Source organism: Suricata suricatta, chromosome 8 (genome assembly GCF_006229205.1).
Source record: "Suricata suricatta isolate VVHF042 chromosome 8, meerkat_22Aug2017_6uvM2_HiC, whole genome shotgun sequence".
NCBI lineage: Eukaryota > Metazoa > Chordata > Mammalia > Carnivora > Herpestidae > Suricata > Suricata suricatta.
In genome coordinates, this window is record NC_043707.1 from 41527305 (window position 1) to 41543244 (window position 15940).

The 15940-nt window shown below is 54.5% G+C and overlaps 1 protein-coding gene across 1 annotated transcript; it reads left to right on the top strand.

Moving 5' to 3' along the window:
- The first annotated feature begins 436 nt into the window (after window positions 1-436).
- On the top strand, window positions 437-15640 carry ITGA10 (integrin subunit alpha 10). The gene is made up of 30 exons (XM_029949808.1): window positions 437-566; window positions 2180-2291; window positions 2480-2589; window positions 2797-2888; window positions 3095-3209; window positions 3936-4063; window positions 4251-4399; window positions 5038-5188; window positions 5378-5543; window positions 5676-5749; window positions 5991-6135; window positions 6322-6470; window positions 6708-6851; window positions 6960-7163; window positions 7420-7550; window positions 8373-8539; window positions 8632-8774; window positions 9211-9324; window positions 9530-9615; window positions 9771-9912; window positions 10078-10170; window positions 10322-10398; window positions 10531-10620; window positions 11075-11153; window positions 11317-11430; window positions 11694-11774; window positions 11924-12037; window positions 13205-13297; window positions 13613-13726; window positions 14008-15640. The coding sequence occupies exons 1-30, from the start codon at window positions 437-439 to the stop codon at window positions 14071-14073; spliced, it is 3573 nt and encodes a 1190-aa protein (XP_029805668.1). The 3' UTR covers window positions 14074-15640.
- The last annotated feature ends 300 nt before the right edge of the window (window positions 15641-15940 follow it).

The window sequence follows — 15940 nt, forward strand, 5'->3', positions numbered from 1 at the left end:
AGGACTAAGTGCAGTGAGACTGGCAAGGTTGGTTTGGGGGGCTGGCTGTGTTCACTTGTTGGGGCTCCCCGGGGCGGGGAGGGGAAACAGTATCACCGGCACCTATTCTTTCGTGTTCTATATCCCAGGGTGAGAGAAATTAGGTTAAGAAATACAAAGTTTCCATCTCCCAAGCCTACCATCTATTCCAAACTCGAGGAAGGCATTACTGCCTGGCAGTAAGTATAGGGAGAAAAAAGGAAGAGAGAGGGCAGAAAAGTCAAGAATTGTGCTCTTTGCACATTGAGATGACGCCTCCAGGGGGCAGCACCAGGGCAGAGAAATGGGCTGAGGTTTGCTCCATCCTTTCCTTGGTCTGGGGCTCCCCGGAGTTCCCCACCATCACTCCTCCCATTCCTTCCAATTTTATTTTTAGCTGCCAGTGGGAGGGGGCAGGATGGGAAGGAAAGGAAAGAAAACAGAAAGGGAGAGGGACAGAGGCACAGAGGACTTCTCACATCGAGAACAGCCAGGCATGGGACTCCCGGCCGTCCTTCACCTGCTCTTGCCCATGATGACCCTGACAGGTGAGGGAGGTCAACGTCTCAGTTTCTGGTGGGAATGGAAGGTGCATGGGTTGTTGGGCATCGGGACGTTTAGGATGGAAATCTTCAGGGGTTAGCGGGAGAGGTTAACACGGATTCTGCATTTCGTGTGTGTGTGTGTGTGTGTGTGTGTGTGTGTGTGTGTGTGTGGGCGAGGTGGGGGCACATATGAGTGCTTTGGTATTGAGACTGGAAGGGCCTTGCGTCCAATTTGTGTCCCGTTATCTAAAATCATCCTCAGCCCTGCGAGAGTAAGTGGACAAAAAGAGAAATATGATGTGGCCTTCCACGTGGCTGGTCCCATTCCTCTCCCTCCCAACTTCCCTCTACCCTTGGTGGTCTCTGGAGCCTGAGGCATAGCTGTGTGGTCAGAACTCTTGGTTTATTTGACCAGTGAGCTACCGTTGCTGGTCATAGAGCTCTGCCAGTTTCCTGGATGCAAAAAAAAAGAAAACTCACATAGAAAACACCTTTCTGAAAAGGAGCATGGTTTAGGACAGAGCTCATAGCCATTGGGGGTGGGGGTGGGGGTGGGGGGGTGGCCTGAGGGGATTGCTTGAAAGGAGAGAGCAAGACTTAGGGAAGAGCCGTGGGAGGGACCATAGGCCTGGAATTTTTCCTCACCAGTGCCCTGTAATCTTTGTTTCCTAAAATACCACCTATGATGTCTTTAACTTTATTTTATCTTATTTTTAAGTAAACTCTAAGCCCAATGTGAGGCTTGAACTCACGACCCTGAGATCAAGATCAAGAGTAGCATGCTCTACCGACTGAGCCAGTCAGGCACCCCATTCTAGCCCTGATTTTATAGGGATGGGGGTGGCGGGGAAGAATCAGCCAGGATATGAGTGAGGGGAGGGTCTTTAGAGGGGGCTGAAATGAAAGAAATACAGATAGGCAGGGGCAGTTGGGAGGGTGGGTGAGTTAGAAAAGATGGGGGTTGTGGGACACTTTGGGGTGACGGGACTCTCGGCAAGGACGGATGGCAAACCAAATGTGGGCAGTCGAGTAGCCCCACCCAGTTAATTACCACTGAGGTTTCCAGCGCTGGAATCAGGCAAGGACCCAGACACTGGAGAAAGAGTGAATGTGTGACAATGACACTGGGAGTCCTAAAGAGACAGAAGGAGGAGAGACCTAGCCATGTGGTAGTCCCTAGCCTCCTCCTGTCCTCCCTGAGGTCCCAGGTTTGGGGAGAATCTAGAAGGAACCATTGTTCTGGACTTCAGAAAGGCCTTCTCCCCCTTTGACTCTTACAGCTTGTTGGGGAGGATGTGTAGGAGGAATGATGTGGAAAAGAGGAACTTGACCCTTCCAGACACGTCTGTGAATGAGATTTCAGAGGTGGGAATGGAAATACAGCTGTGCATCAGCATGGCAGAGGGCCACAGGTTAGACGTCTGGGGACCCAGGCACCAGAAGGAGGCCATCCTTGCTTGGAGTTCTGAGTATATGATGTTGATAGAGGCCAGTACAACTTCTGAGTAAGAAACAGGGAGACAGACTGAGATAAAAATATTCCCTTTGTTCCTCTTTCTGGTCGTGCCTCTCTGGGCATTCATTAACCTCTCTGAATGCTTCCTGCCCCCGCCCAGGTCTGTGCTCCCCCTTTAACCTGGATGTGCACCACCCACGCCTGTTCCCAGGGCCACCCAAGGCTGAATTTGGATACAGCGTCTTGCAACATGTCGGGGGTGGACATCGCTGGTGAGGAAGAAACCAGAGGGCTGTGGGATTGGAACCGTGCCAGAGCTCTCAGAGGGGGGCGAGGCAAGATGGCAAGACCACTGGTAGAAGTGGCTGGGGCTCAAGACTCACTACCCCCATGCATTCTCCCTCCGGCCTGTCTCAAAGGTCATGTTCATACAATGCTTATACTCGTGTCCTCCTCTCAGGATGCTGGTGGGTGCCCCCTGGGATGGGCCTTCAGGCGACAGAAGGGGGGATGTTTATCGCTGCCCTGTAGGGGGCTCCCACAGTGCCCCATGTGCCAAGGGCCACTTGGGTAAGAAGGTGCCTCGCTCTTCTACTCCTAACCCCTTATCTGTTATGCTAGTAGCCTTTACCTCTTATGCCTCCCCCCAACCCCCACATCCCGCGGACTCCCTGACTTTGACTTGATCCTGATCTCATCCTCTTTCCCAATCACCCTGAGCTCCAGCACCCCGTGTGTGCCCCATGATCTCATTCTCTTCCACCCCTTTCTGACCAGGTGACTACCCGCTGGGAAATTCCTCTCGTCCTGCTATGAATATGCACCTGGGAATGTCTCTACTAGAGACAGACAATGATGGGGGATTCATGGTGAGCTAAGGAGAGGGTTGGAGGGGGCGGCGGGTCTCTGAAGGAATTAGGCAGAGAAGAGAGCAGTATGGGATGGGACCTGGTCTGTGTGGAGGGGTGGAGAAATCTAGAACCCTACACAGCAAGGAATGGAATCCCAGGGCCTTCTTCGACTTGGGGCATGTGCCAAAGGGCCTGCGAGTACTCGTTCTCCCCACTGTCCGTAGGCTTGTGCCCCTCTCTGGTCTCGGGCCTGTGGCTCCTCTGTCTTCAGTTCGGGGATATGCACCCGCGTAGATGCTTCATTCCGGCCGCAAGGAAGCCTGGCACCCACCGCACAACGTGAGCCTGAAGGGCCTGAGGACGCCCAGGACCCGGGTGCAGGGTGGAGGAGGGATGGGGCTGCACAGGGGCCTGCAAAGCCTCCCTCGTGGTTTCCCAACGTGCCTGCCAAGGTGCCATGCTTCCCAGCAGATGACAAGTCTGACTCTTAGACCCTGTGAACTGACCTAACTGACTTCAAAACCAGCCTCCCTGTAACCCTCCACACCCCGTGCCTTCACCAGAGCATTTACCCCCTCATTCTCCTGTTTGTCGTCTATTTTCATACCTCCATGTCCTTTTATTTAAAGTGCTCTCCAGGCAAATACCTTTCCTTATGCTCTCCTCTCCTGACATCTTTCTATTGCTTATGCCTTTGATTCCCCACAAGCGGAACTGACGTCTTGTTCTCCCGCAGCATGGAGTGTACTCTGTTTCTACCTAGCACTTAATTCCCCTCCTTCTCTCTCTCCCCTCTCTCTCTTCTCCTTCTCCCTTTCTTCTCCTCCTCCCCCACCCCTCCTTTTTTTCCTACTTCTTCTTCTAGTAAGTTGTATATATGCCCGTCTCCTCCTTTATTCATTTCGACATTTACCCAGGGCCTGGCATACTACCTTCCTTGCATGTTCCCAACTGCCAGGTAAGTGTTGGAATGGAACATGCCCTCCTGCGACTCCTCCCCTTGTCACTGGCATGCTCAGTTTCCTTCTACCCCTCTGTTCCCCATCAGCACACCCTTCCTCCTAGGCTGTCCCACCTACATGGATGTGGTCATCGTCTTGGATGGCTCCAACAGTATCTACCCCTGGTCGGAAGTTCAGACTTTCTTGCGAAGACTGGTAGGGAGACTATTTATTGACCCGGAGCAGATCCAGGTAAGAGAAGGCCATGTGGATGGTCTCGGACGGGGAGAGAGAGGGGCGGGGGTTGGGGGCGGGGCGGGGGGGAAGGAGGTAAATGGAGGTAGTGTCTTCACTAGTACCCAAACGCCCATCGCCCTGCTCCCACATGGTCTTCTCCCTCAGTACTCCCACTCCATGTGGGTGCACGCTTTATTCTCAGGTGGGACTGGTACAGTATGGGGAGAGCCCTGTGCACGAGTGGTCCCTGGGAGATTTCCGAACCCAAGAAGAAGTGGTGAGGGCGGCCAGGAACCTGAGTCGGCGAGAGGGACGAGAAACAAAGACCGCCCAAGCCATCCTGGCAGCCTGGTGAGGCGCTGGGGAGGGGCCTTAGGTGGGCCTGGAAAGGTCAGGGGAGGGCCTGTCCATCCCAAGATGTTTGGCACGATTTTCTTTGTGTGCCCTGGTGGGGAAGGCCCAACTGGCTGTCATCGCATACCCTTTTGTCACCCCCTTCCAAGCGGAGGTCTGCGTCTTTCTCTGTCTTTGATTGATTTTATTTATCTCTGTAGACAGAACTCTCCCTATTGCCACCCTCCAGCTTTGATCTTGGCCCTCAGGTTCTCTGCCACTTATGTCCTGGCCCACTTGCCAAGCAGGGTTCAGAACGCATCTCTGGGAAGACCGCCCTGTCCTGACCCCTCTCCTTTATTCTACATGCTCTGAATATGTGTCCTCTCCCAAATGCAATATTTGCCAAGCAAATCTATGAGCGAATGGATTTTATACTTACTTGCATTGAGGATATGCTCCGAGGCATTCAAACATTTGAGCCCTTCCTGTAGCCGGTTTCCACTGTCAGGGAGACGGGCTGAAAGGCAAGGTGCCTGGCCTCAGTGACCTGCTCGCCGTGGCGTGCATGTGTGTGTGTGTGTGTGTGTGTGTGTGTGTGTGTGTGTGTGTATCTGCATACATATGATCACACCTCACTCTTTTCTCTCTCTCAGCACAGAAGGATTCAGCCCGTCCCGTGGGGGCCGGCCAGAGGCTGCCAGGCTGCTGGTGGTTGTCACTGATGGAGAGTCCCATGATGGAGAGGAACTTCCTGCCGCACTGAAGGCTTGTGAGGCTGGGAGGGTGACCCGCTATGGGATTGCGGTGAGAGTCTACTCTGGTTCTGGAAGGACTGAGGGGGGTGGTGACCCCGAGGACGGGGAACTTGAAGAAAATAGGCACTAGCTGCTTCCCAGAGGTCGGCTGTAGTTCCCTCCTTTCACTGTGCTCTGTACCAGCTTTGATGCCTGACTCCACATAGCTAACGACCCCACCTTGATCGCCTGACCCCAGGTCCTTGGCCACTACCTCCGGAGACAGCGAGACCCCAGCTCTTTCCTGCGGGAAATCAGAACGATTGCCAGTGATCCAGATGAGAGATTCTTCTTCAACGTCACAGACGAAGCTGCACTGACGGACATTGTGGACGCACTCGGGGACCGGATTTTTGGCCTTGAGGGTAATGAGGGCCCTGAAGAAACGGGGGACAGGGTAGCGGGGAGTTCTGGGTGAAGGTGGGGTCCTGGAGTAAGTTTAGTAAGTCAAAGAAATGTCTTTCCTGATACCGCCTTGATATTTTCTCATGCTGCAGGGTCCCATGGAGAAAATGAAAGCTCCTTTGGGCTGGAAATGTCTCAGATTGGTTTCTCTACTCATCGGTTGAAGGTTGGACAGAGTCTGACCCTTCTGTGACCCCTCTCGACATCTGACTCCTCCCAGCCTCAGACTCAGGCAACTTCAACCCAGAGCTCTTCTAGATTCTTCCTTTAACCAATGTCCATACTGACCTCCCCATGCCTTTCCAACTGACCCTAGCATAGTCTTAGTGACCCTCTTGCCCCTGGAGTTTTTAACTCTTTATTTCCTGTTGTCTTTTCAAATGACCCCGTCTGTTTCCCCCACACAGGATGGGATTCTCTTTGGAATGGTGGGGGCCTATGACTGGGGGGGCTCTGTGTTGTGGCTTGAAGAAGGTCACCGCCTTTCCCCCCCACGGACAGCCCTGGAAGATGAGTTCCCTTCTGCCCTGCAAAACCATGCAGCCTACTTAGGTAAGCAGCAGAGGGCTGCCGGGAATTCAGGGGTGAAGAGGCACTGATTCCCCAGTGGAGGGAATGAGAGCACTTTCTCACCCATCTGCTACTTTCCTTGGGATCCCTTCCTGTGCCTTTAGGGAACCCTCCTACTCTGACCCTATCTTTTTTCCCTTTTGCCGCTGATTCCCTGCCCCCTTCTAGGTTACTCTGTTTCCTCCATGCTTTTGCGGGGTGGACGCCGCCTTTTTCTCGCTGGGGCTCCTCGGTTTAGACACAGAGGAAAGGTCATCGCCTTCCAGCTTAAGAGAGATGGGGCTGTGCGAGTTGCCCAGAGCCTCCAGGGGGAGCAGGTAGGGCATCCAGGAGATGGTGGGACCCTTGGATCCCGACGGGCCTTCAGGCTGTGGGGGAGGAAAGGGAGGGACCAAGAGAGGAGCCTGAAAAGTCTTTGCAGAGGGAATTCCAGTTGGTGGTTGGCGGAGTCTGTCAGGGGTGCGAGGGCCACACCGCAGTCTGGCGGCTGCTTCTCCCTTGCCTGCAGTCACCTTCCTTTTTCTCTGGGGGCCCTACCCCCCACTGCTCCCCAGATTGGCTCCTACTTTGGCAGTGAGCTCTGTCCGCTGGACACGGATGGGGATGGAACAACCAATGTCTTACTTGTGGCTGCCCCCATGTTTTTGGGGCCCCAGAACAAGGAGACGGGCCGTGTTTACGTGTATCTGGTGGGTCAGGTGAGACTTGCTGGGGTCTGTGCAGGGGGCGGGGTGGAAGAAAGGAGAGAGGGAAGGTGCATCCTTTCATTGCCAGATCAGCATCTCCTCTCTCCTCCCCTCCACCAGCAGTCCTTGCTGACACCCCAGGGAACCCTTCAGCCGGAGCGCCCCCAGGATGCTCGGTTTGGCTTTGCCATGGGCGCCCTTCCCGACCTGAACCAAGATGGTTTCGCTGATGTGGCTGTGGGGGCGCCCCTGGAGGACGGGCACCACGGAGCCCTGTACCTGTATCATGGCACCCGGAGTGGCGTCAGGCCCCGTCCCGCCCAGGTCAGGAGCGTCCAGATAAAGCAGGGGCACGGCTGGGAGGAAGGAGAAGGGAGGATGCTCCTTGATCATTGATGTTTCCCTGGCCTGAGACCCACACTGGACAAGTGCCTTTTTATCAGTGGTCCAGAAGGTGAGGTGGTAGGGCAGGCACAGGCCAGTCAGTGTCTCTTATTCCTTCTTGTGTGCGGTGGAGGGGGGGGGGCGGCGGGGTCACCGGGCATGAGAGTCCCTGCTCATCTCCCTTTCTTCCCCTCAGAGGATTGCTGCTGTCTCCATGCCACAAGCCCTCAGTTACTTTGGCCGGAGTGTGGACGGCCGGTTGGATCTGGACGGAGATGACCTGGTCGATGTGGCCGTGGGTGCCCAAGGGGCAGCCGTTTTGCTCAGGTGAGCTGTCTCCGCTCAGGAGGCAGGGGACAGCATAGCTTAACTGGTAAAAGCAAAGGTTGGGTGGCTCAGTTGGTTAAGCATCTAACTCTAGATTTCAGCTCAGGTCGTAAGCTCACAGTCCCGAGATCGGGTCGTGAGATCAAGCCCCGAATTGGGCTCTTGCACTGAGCACAGAGCCTGCTTAGGATTCTCTCTCTGTCTCTCTCTCTCTCTCGTCTCCTTTTTCTTTCTCTCTTTCTAGGAAAAAGAAAAAGCAAAGGCTTGAGAGTCACAGACTTAGATTTGGATTTCTTCACCAATTTGCATTGTGCCTCCATTTCCTAGTTTTTTAAATGGGGATAATAACAGTACTTCCCCCATGGGTGTGCTGTGAGGGTGAATGCAATGATTGTGGACCGATTATAGCACAGCGCCTAGCACGGGGCAAATGCTTACTCATCGTTAGCTTTTACCTTCTTGCCTGAAGGGTGGGGGTGCTGACCCCCCACACCTAGTCCCACATTCTTTCCTTTAATTTCTGAGAGGTGAACACCGGGGATTGCCTTTCTCAAAGGGCTTTCCTGGGGCTTCTGGGTGGCTTAGTTGGTTGAGCATCCGACTTCAGCTTAGGTCATGATCTCGCAGTTTGTGAGTTCGAGCCCCATGTCGGGCTCTATGCTGACAGCTCAGAGCCTGGAGCCTGCTTCAGATTCTGTGTCTCCCTCTCTCTCTGCCCCTCCCCTCCTCACACTGTTTCTCTCTCTCAAAAAGAAATAAAATAGTAGGAAAAAAAAGCGGGGGGGGGGATTTCTTCTGACTGCTAGAATTTCTTGATCCCAGCTCCCGGCCTATTGTATACCTGGCCCCTTCCCTGGAGGTGAGTCCTCCAGCCATCAGCGTGGTTCAGAGGGACTGCAGCCGTCGAGGCCAGGAGGCTGCCTGCCTGTCTGCTGCCCTTTGCTTCCGCGTGACCTCTCGCACCCCTGGCCGCTGGGATCGCCGATTCTGTGAGTGACAGGAGTGCTCTGAGTAGCCCTCAACCCCACCCGCCTCCATCTCTGGGCCCATCTCCATCCACGCTCCTGCCTGCCCCGTCCAGACTTGCGGTTCATGGCATTGCTGGACGAGTGGACCACGGGGGCACGTGCTGCATTTGATGGCTCAGGCCAGAGGCTGGCCCCTCGGAGGCTCGGGCTCCGCGTCGGCAATGTCACGTGCGAGCAGCTGCGGTTCCACGTGCTGGTGAGGAAGGGGCAGGAAGTGCTCTCTGCATCAGAACCCAGGAGCCTGGGGGAGGCTGGTCGGAGGAGGGAGTTCTGCTGGATGTGCCAGACAGCTGGAGCCAGAGCTGGGGAAGGGAGGGAGCTCGGACTCTGGAGGGAGGCTGATCCGGGGCCGAGGCCTAGTTCTGCCGGTCACCGCTCGTGAGGTCCAGCAGGTCACATCGCCTGCACACCTCAGCCTCCTTGCTTACCCGAAGGGAGGCGATACTAAGCCGAAACACATCACAGCAGTTGTATTAGAATTAAATGTAATAGTTTGATAAAACTTGAAGACAGTACCTGGCACATAGAAAATGTTGGGGAAACGATCACTGTAATAATCACACTTTTACAGGGGCCTGGACTGTAGCCCTAACCCTGGCTCCCCAATGATCCTCCACTTTGGTTCTCCTTAGGATGCCTCAGATTACCTCCGGCCACTGGCCTTGACAGTGACCTTCATGTTGGACAACTCCACGAAGCCAGGGCCTGTGCTGGAGGAAGGCTCGCCCACCTCTATACGGAAGCTGGTCAGAGATGCCAAGCCCCACCCCACCCCGCCCCTGGGTCCCAACACTGCCCTTCTCAGTGAATTCCAGAGACCTGGAGAGCAGAGACCGAAGCTCATGGCAGAATCTGACCTGGGCACCCACTCTTCTCTTTTCACTTTTCCCCTAATTCTATTCTTGTCTGCTTGCCTTCCTCTCAGGCCTCAGCCCCTTCTCTCCCCTCTAGGTCCCCTTCTCTAAGGACTGTGGCCCTGACAATGAATGTGTCACAGACCTGGTGCTTCGTGCTCATATGGACATCAGAGGCTCCAGGTGGGATGGACACGAACTGGCCAAAGCAGGGTGGCCTGAGACAGACCCAAAGGAACTTGAAGGGAGCCAGAGGGTTGTTTCTTGCCCAGAAAAGCAGAAGAGATGCTTTCGGCAGCTTCTCAACTCGCGGGCTCTCCCTTGTCCACCATTCCTAGGAAGGACCCTTTCATGGTTCGAGGAGGTCGGCAGAAAGTGCTGGTGTCAGCAACTCTGGAGAACAGGAAGGAAAATGCCTACAACACTAGCCTCAGCCTGGGCTTCTCCAGAAACCTCCACCTGGCCAGTTTCACACCTCAGGTACCTGGTAGGGGGTACCAGGGGGCAGGGAGGTTCAGGAGGAGTCAGGGAAGGAGGAGGAAGATTGGGCGATTGGCCTGGGCTGTGAAAGTCTCTAGGGAAAGGCTCGGTGCACCGAGGAAGTGGGCATCAGCTGCAGCCCTCACCCCGTTCATCCACTCGCAGAGGGACAGCCCAGTGAAGGTCGAATGCACAGCCCCTTCTCCTCACGTCCGGCTCTGCAGTGTAGGCCACCCTGTCCTTCAGACCGGAGCCAAGGTGAGTGGGGGCCCAAGCTGGGAAAGAAGTTCCACGAGAGCAGGCGGCTGGAATCTCCGGAGCCTGGGAGTTTAGGGAAGGAGGCCCCCAAGGCCTTCTGTGCCAGCCCCATGGAGAAGGTATGCCAGTATCCCACCCCGCCTGCCTCCAGGTGACCTTTCTGCTGGAGTTCGAGTTTAGCTGCTCTTCCCTCCTGAACCAGGTCCTGGTGAGGCTGACTGCCACCAGGTGAGGACAAAGGGGACTTCCTCCTGGGCCTCTCTTGTGGGAGGAGGGGGTTGGTGGAAACAGCAGTGACTCCTCTACTCCAGGGGTGTCTGGGAGTGGGCTGGGGTGTGAGCCTCTCCCCCCGACCCGCAGCAATAGCCTGGAGAGAAATGGGACCCTTCAGGATAACACAGCCCAGACCTCAGCCTACATTCAGTACGAGCCCCACCTCCTGTTCTCCAGGTACGGCTCAGCTCCCCTCCAGGACCCCCGTTCTGACCCTAGACCCATGCTCCGTGTTCCTGCCGTTTCCTTCCATGTGTTGGTTCCCTTCCATGTGTTGCAGGGCTTTCCCCAAATGTAAACCCTTGGGGGACTGTCCCATATTTTTTCCCTGAATCCCACTTGGGTTGAACCTGAGTTCAGGTTCAGGTTCAAGTGAAGCATCTTACTTTCCTGGGTATAGGGCTTGGCTATAGGCCTGGGGATTGGAGCCGGGGTGAAGGGTGTGGGATGTAACCATAAAGTTTGTGCCAAGCCTATGTCACGTCCCATTTCTGCCTTCTTTATGTCCCCCCATCTCTTTACCCATTTGCTGGCTCTGCCTTCCCTGAATCCGTGGCTATGTGCTGACCATGGGCCCCGGTGTCTGTGCCATGGCTGTGACCATGTACTTCCTGACCTGGCGTCCATGCAGTGAGTCCACTCTGCACCGCTATGAGGTTCACCCATACGGGACCCTCCCAGTGGGTCCCGAATTCAAAACCACTCTTAGGGTGAGAAGCTGGAGGGGCCTTGACATGAGCAGGGGGAGGGGGAGGAGTCCTGGGCAAAGGAGGGAAGAGTGTCTCTTAGATTTCCAGTGGCATCTACGCTCAAGAAGAGATGAGGAAAGATCTTCTTTCTCTCACTGCTTCCCCTTTCCAATCCCCCTCTTAGATTCAGAACCTTGGCTGCTATGTGGTCAGTGGTCTGGTCATCTCAGCCCTCCTTCCAGCTGTGGCCCATGGGGGCCATTACTTCCTGTCACTGTCTCAAGTCATCACTAACAACGTGAGTCCAGGCCAAAGGTGTATGGAAAACCCTGCCACCTCGATCTGGTGAACCTACCCCGCTCTTTATCTGCTGGGTCACTGCTATCGATGCTCCTCCCTCCAGGAGACCTTTCTTTTACATGTGTGGCTTCTCTGGGGAGAAGGAAAGGGATTGCCCAGGGGAGAACCACAGAGCGTGGGTCGTGTGCCCCTGCCCAGCCCGGAGTGGCCAGCCTCTCACCATCAAGGGGGTGGCTCTGCTCAAGTTGCATCTCCCTCTAGGCAAGCTGCACAGTACAGAACCTGACTGAGCCCCCTGGGCCCCCTGTGCACCCAGAGGAGTTTCAGCACACAAACAGACTGGTATGAGCACCAAGGGGGTGAAGAAGGTGTCCAGGATGGGAATGCAGTAGGGTTTGGAGCCTTGGGGCGGGGGGTGGACAGAGCTGGGCATGGGAAGTGGGGGATTTTCCCACCCCAAGGTCTTGATCTGCCTCTCTCTTTCCTGGAAGAATGGGAGCAACACTCGGTGTCAAGTCGTGAGGTGCCATCTTGGGCGTCTGGCAAAGGGGACCGAGGTCTCTGTTGGACTGCTGAGGCTGGTTCACAACGAATTTTTCCGGAGGGTAAATCTTTCTTTCTTCCGCTACTACCTAGAGCTGCAGCACGGGCTTTGGAATTGACTCACGTTCAAGTTCCAGCCTTGCCTCCGGCTTGCTCTTTCTCTTTATCTCTAAAATGGGGAAGGTAATACCTACTTCACGAGGTTGTAAAGAATAAATGAATAACGAGCTGGACTCATGAAAGCTAGTGATTCTCCTTGTATTCTCCTCTGTGTGCCATCCCTTCGTGCTCCATCGGTAATTGACTTATAGGATACCTACATTCAGTCAATTAATAATCTACCATGGGCCCACTTTAGGCAGACAGTGGGGAGGATATCCCCAACATCTAACACCATGTCTAACTCATTATAGTGACGTAATACATTTCTGTTAAATGAACGAATGAGCAGTTGGTACTGCATGCCTGATACGTATTGACAGGTAATGGAAGGCAAGACCATAGCTGAAAGGGATCTAGGTTATGAATGTTCTCAATAGCTAGGGTGATGAAATTGAATAGGACAGGCAGTCGGGAGTCAGTGTGAGTTTCTGCACATGGAAATGGCACTTAATTATAACAGCTCTTTAGCACTAAGGGCTATCTACTTAAATAGCACGAGGCATATTTTATAGAAAAGTTATGTCTGAGACACCACCCTTCTCTAAGTCTGATTATCTCTCTTTGGTAGCCTTGTTTCATTCATTTACTTATTTTTTTTCAATAAAGATTTATTGAGAACCCAGTATTATGTAGCACTGGGCTAGGCATTAGGCACTAGAGACCCCTAAATGTGTAGGACGCAGCTCTTGACCTCAAGGATCTTACATATAGTCCCGTGGTGAAAGGCAGAGAAGTAAATAGGATAGTATGACATAAGCCAGGGTGATGGGGGTTAGGAGGAAACATTTTGCTAATTCCGAGGGAGGATGACAAAGGAGGGCTAAGGGTCAGCCTGAGCAAGGGGCGTTAGGTAATATTGGGGAGCGCACACACCACATGTGAAGGGCCAGAGGCTTTCTATCTAGTACCCTTCCTCTCTTTCTCCATCAGTCCCCAACCTTTTCTTCTGGTCTGGAAGGCACTGGAAGTTGTGCCTACCAGCCTCCTCTTTGCCACTGGGGTTCCAAAGAGCCACACCACCTGATGATGGCCTGCTTTAACCGTCTGCCCGTCCGCCTGTTCCACAGGCCAAATTCAAGTCCCTGATGGTGGTCAGCACCTTCGAGCTGGGAGCTGAGGGCAGTGTCCTACAGCTGCCTGAAGCCTCTCGTTGGACTGAGGTGGGGCTGGAGCCTGAGTCTGGGAAGAGTGGGAAGAGTGGGAAGAGTGGGAAGAGGCTGTGGGAAGAGTGGAGGTGGGGAGGGGACGCAGAAGAGCACGGGGTGGTGGCGGAGGGGCTTTTTCAGAACCGAGAGCATCCTCATTAGGCAGCAGGGAGTCAGAAGTGACAAAATCAGGATGCTGGGGCCCCCCTGCCTTTATTCCTGCCTCCGTTTCTTTCTTCTTATTCTTCCATTCTGAGCCTTTGCTGTCATGTGGGGGGAGGCCAGCTGGGAGATAGGGTACATGTACCAACAAGCCTCCTTCCCACACAGAGCCTGCTGGAGGTGATTCAGACGCGCCCTGTCCTCCTCTCCCTGTGGATCCTCATTGGCAGTGTCCTGGGGGGGCTGCTCTTGCTCGCTCTCCTTGTCTTCTGCCTCTGGAAGGTACGTACTGCATTAGCGGGGAGTTTGGGGTGCGACCCGGGCTCCTGAGGCAGAGCAGGGAGAGCGGCTCCGTGCTGGGCGGCTGAGCAGGCCGTGGGCACCCTGCCTCGCTGTCACTCCACTCCACAAATGCCGGTGGGATTCAGCTAAGCCAAATAAAATAAATTAGGATCTCATCTTTGGAAGCAAAACAAAAGTGAAGACTTCAGATACGTCTGAGGGCTGTTGGCAAGGTGTCCGGGCAGGACGTTTGGTCATGGCCCTTATCTCTTCCTCTTCAGCTTGGCTTCTTTGCCCGGAAGAAGATCCCCGAGGAAGAAAACAGAGAAGAGAAGTTGGAGCAATGACTGTAGAATAAAGCCCTAGAAAGTCCTCCTTGGCAGTTTCTCCAAAAGACTTGCATAAGACCTGAGGTTTGGGGGCCCGGATGGACAAGAAGAAGCCTCTAGACTGTCTTCCCCAGACCTGCAGCCCGACTTGATTTTAAGTCATGAGGATGGTGCTGACGAGAGATGAGGCCTCACCTCAGACCAGAAGGGCCGGCACACACCCTGGAAACTACACCCTCCCCCCGACCCCGTGCTTCCCTGCTCACCGCCCTGGGTCTGTAACCGACGCTGGGGCCTTGGTTTGGGGCCCCATTTTCCTTAGCCCTAGGAATCAAGAATTTCTTGCCTACCGTTCCTTACTCCTTTCAGATTCCCCCTACATCCTGCCTCAGGTCTGGAAAAGATGGGGACCCTGATCCTCCCTTCGCCTGCCTCTCACCTTCCTGCCTGCCTCCCACTCCGCAGGAGGGAGCCAACGTTGGCTTCAAAAAGTAAAGTCAACATCTGCTGCTTTCCTGCGGAGTCTGGTGATTCAGAGAGCTGGATAGGGAGAGTCAACAGGAAAAAAGGAGGGAGGAGGAAAAGCCACAAGAGACATTCTGTACAATTCCAAGGAACAGAGAAGCCTTTAGACAGGCAACTGCCGTCCCCTGAAACCCGAGACCTCGTGGTGCGCTGGCCCGCCCTCAGGTGCCTGTGGACTGGAGCTGCCCCGGGCCTGCTGGGCAAGGGTTCCCAGCTCACAGCCTTCGCTGGGAGCAGAGCCAGGACCGGGTGCCTGGCTCTCAGGAGCCAGGGGGCCCCCAGGTGGCTAGTGCTGGAATAGCAGAGCGGAGTCCCGTTGTCTCGGTCACGGCCAGTGGAGCGACCTGGACACCCTAGGCGGTGCCTCACACACACTTGAGCCCTCATTGAGGCCTCCTTCTAGAAACTAGAGAAAAGAGAGAGGATTTCTTCTGGACTGGGGGGGGATAATCCCTTTCACCGGCTTTGGGATGCAGCCACACTGTAGGGTCTGAAGGAGTCAGGTCTGCAGTGATGAAGGAGCCCAAGTGGGTGGCAGGAGGTGGCTGGGGAGCAAGCCCTTGCTTGCTCAGCACTGGCCGTGTAGCACAAACAGCTCCTAGGAAAATGTGTCCGGGGCAACCGCAGTCACTCCTGTAGGGCCTCTCTGGCAGGATCAGTTTGCCAGCCCGTGCCTGATGTGTCCTGGGAATTCCCAATTTCCATCTCTGGGCCGCCCCACCATTTTCTTGGGGTCAGGGCCAGTCTCACCAACTACTGGGTAACTTGTATTTCTTTGTAATCCAAGCTTCAGATACCAAGGTCTGTTACTGGTCCCGAGGGCGCGGCTCTGACAGCTGTTGGAAGAATTAACACCCATGGGGAGCTGAGAGGAGAGGAGACCTGGCAGGACGGTTGACCAGCAGTCACAGAACTTGTCCTCAGGGCTGTTCTAGAGGTCTGGCCGCCATGTTTGTTTTGGCATGTTTCCGGCCTTTTGCACAAGGCGCTGTCTCTGTGTCCCAGCGGGGTGGACGGTCTATCAGATGGTCAGAACAAATAAAGTTCAGTTTCAAATGCCTTCTGGGTTTCTTTGGGTTCCCTTGGATATGGACTGCTCGGGAGAGGTGGTAGATTCGCAGACCACCTGAAACTTTATATAGTTGAGTTCCTGGAAGGCAAAATTATGATCCAGTTGAAATGCTTTCTGTGCCTCTCACTGGGAGGGGCATCCTAGCCTCCTGCCATCCTCACCTACATATGTGACTACAGAGAATAAAATGTGTAGATTGGGAAGCACAGAGGCCTAGATTGAAACCCTACATCAGCCACAATTACCTGTGTGGCCTCAAGCAAGTCATAACTATTCTGAGGCTCAGAC